At 39.7% G+C, this 1928-nt stretch overlaps 2 protein-coding genes across 2 annotated transcripts; one reads left to right on the forward strand and one right to left on the reverse strand.

The window, feature by feature from the left end:
- The first annotated feature begins 6 nt into the window (after positions 1 to 6).
- On the forward strand, positions 7 to 808 carry LOC111379862 (UV-B-induced protein At3g17800, chloroplastic-like). The gene has a single exon (XM_023003301.1). It carries the CDS (start codon positions 200 to 202, stop codon positions 566 to 568), a length of 369 nt encoding a protein of 122 aa, XP_022859069.1. The 5' UTR covers positions 7 to 199; the 3' UTR covers positions 569 to 808.
- On the reverse strand, positions 735 to 1928 carry LOC111379861 (cytochrome P450 82G1-like). Its single transcript, XM_023003300.1, has 2 exons — positions 1845 to 1928; positions 735 to 1601 (listed from the first exon to the last, which is right to left on the reverse strand). The coding sequence occupies exons 1-2, from the start codon at positions 1926 to 1928 to the stop codon at positions 972 to 974; spliced, it is 714 nt and encodes a 237-aa protein (XP_022859068.1). The 3' UTR covers positions 735 to 971.

Raw genomic sequence — 1928 nt, forward strand, 5'->3', positions numbered from 1 at the left:
GAAAGCAAACTCCAATGTCACTGACAGTTGGGCCAGAACTGAGATCCTGAGGCTTCGTCTCTGCAGACTGTATGCTGCTTCCACCTTTTACGGATACTTTTTAAAGTCCGCCTTGTTGAGGTACCATCTGGAACGGGATCTAGATTTGAGTAACCTGGATTTTGGTACCGATGCTTACTGCCAGTTTCCACTCTCGGAGATGTTGTCTTTAGGATCGAATTACATTGCATTTGGTCGCATTAGCAGCCCAACGTCTACATCTATTGGTCAAGTTTCATGTAGTCTATGCAAGAAATATGAGAAATTGATGTGTTATGTGATGGGATTCGACCCGGAAACACTGCAGATGTGCATGAAACCAAAGTCTAAGGAGGCTGTGAATCTGATTGAAAGACATAGTTTTGCTCTCTTTGGAGATGAGAGTACTGGTTTGCTCGAAACCAATGATTTAATTTCCACGTCTTATGCAAGTCTTAAGAGATTTGTGCTGGAGGCCGTTGCTTTTGGTTCATTCTTATGGGACGCAGAAGAATCCGTGAATGTTGTATATAAGCTCGAGGAAAACTGAATAGGCCAGAACCGAAGTTCAAGGCTTGCTGGCTCATCAAGCACTTTTGTACATATTGGATTTCATCCTTCGACTAGAGGATTCCCTCCTCTCTAATAGGGAGATGTACAGTATATTGCCCTTTCAGCGACGACAAGAGAATAATGTATATAAGTTGTTGCATTTCAGGAAATGTTATTGATTTTGATACTTTTCATGAATCTACTATAAATTATTTGTATGTGATTTTATTGAGAATCACGGTATAATGACATAATGATTGATACAATATTTGACATAATGTCACGTGACATTCTATAATTAGATTGTAAAATATAAGCACATTTTCTATCAAATCACTAAATGTAACACACTTTCATCCACAAGATATTAAAGATACGTAGCTCGATAGTAAAAATATGATCTAGATACTTTCATAGAGCTTTGCAGGAAGTCTAGGGGTGAGAAGAACATCGAGAGGTTTCACCTTGGGCAAAGCTATGCCGGGACCTTCACACATGTCTACAGGCATATTCATTGGTGCTGATACACAAAATCCTTGAAGCAAACGAGCCAGCGCAAAATGAACTACTTGCATCCCGAAGTTCACTGCTGGGCACATTCTTCGACCTGAACTGAATGGAATGTACTCAAAATTCTGTCCCCGAAAACTAACGTTGTTATGTTCCTCAATAAATCTTTCGGGTCGAAACTCATTTGGATTGGACCATACTTTCGGGTCCCTATGTAGCTTCCACAAGTTAACAACTAGTCGAGTACCTTTCGGGACACAATACTTGCCAACATAACAGTCTTCCATGGCCTCATGTGGCCCAGCCAGTGGACCTGGTGGGTACAAACGTAGGGTTTCCTTGACAATGGCTTGTAAATAATTTAAGTTCTCGATATCTGTTTCTTTGACTAATCTGTCTCTTCCTACATGGATATCCAATTCTTTCTGGGCAATTTCTAAAGCTTGTGGGTTGTTTACTAACAAAGAGAGTGCCCATATCAGCGTCTCGGCTGTGCTTTCTGTGCCAGTCAAAAAAAGAATCTGAACAAAGTTCAAAACATTTATTAACGTAAGAATAGTGAAGCAAATGGATACTAAATATTGAACGACTGTCTAATAAAAAAAGGTAATGCTATTTATAGTGAAAACGATCAGTCGTAGTCGATTTACGTGACATGCATGTATCAAATGATAAACTGTCAGATGTATATCATGTGGGGCAACTACCAATAGCCTTCACTATGAATAACAATTATTCAATGAGAGTGAAAAAAGGGTGCTTACTAGTAGCGTTGCCTTGATGATAGTGTCACGGTTGCAACCCGATTCGATTTCAGTCTCAAGGAAAGTGGATAGCATTACATCCAT

The sequence above is a fragment of the Olea europaea genome, unplaced genomic scaffold (assembly GCF_002742605.1).
Source record: "Olea europaea var. sylvestris unplaced genomic scaffold, O_europaea_v1 scaffold20436, whole genome shotgun sequence".
NCBI lineage: Eukaryota > Viridiplantae > Streptophyta > Magnoliopsida > Lamiales > Oleaceae > Olea > Olea europaea.

Excerpts from the sequence above, each read along its gene's own strand:
- LOC111379861 (XM_023003300.1), bottom strand. The coding sequence starts at position 1,928 with ATGGATGTAATGCTATCCACTTTCCTTGAGACTGAAATCGAATCGGGT. Across the intron at positions 1,602-1,844 it reads TCATCAAGGCAACGCTACTA|ATTCTTTTTTTGACTGGCAC; the intron begins GTAAGCACCCTT and ends AACTTTGTTCAG.
- LOC111379862 (XM_023003301.1), top strand. The coding sequence starts at position 200 with ATGTTGTCTTTAGGATCGAATTACATTGCATTTGGTCGCATTAGCAGC.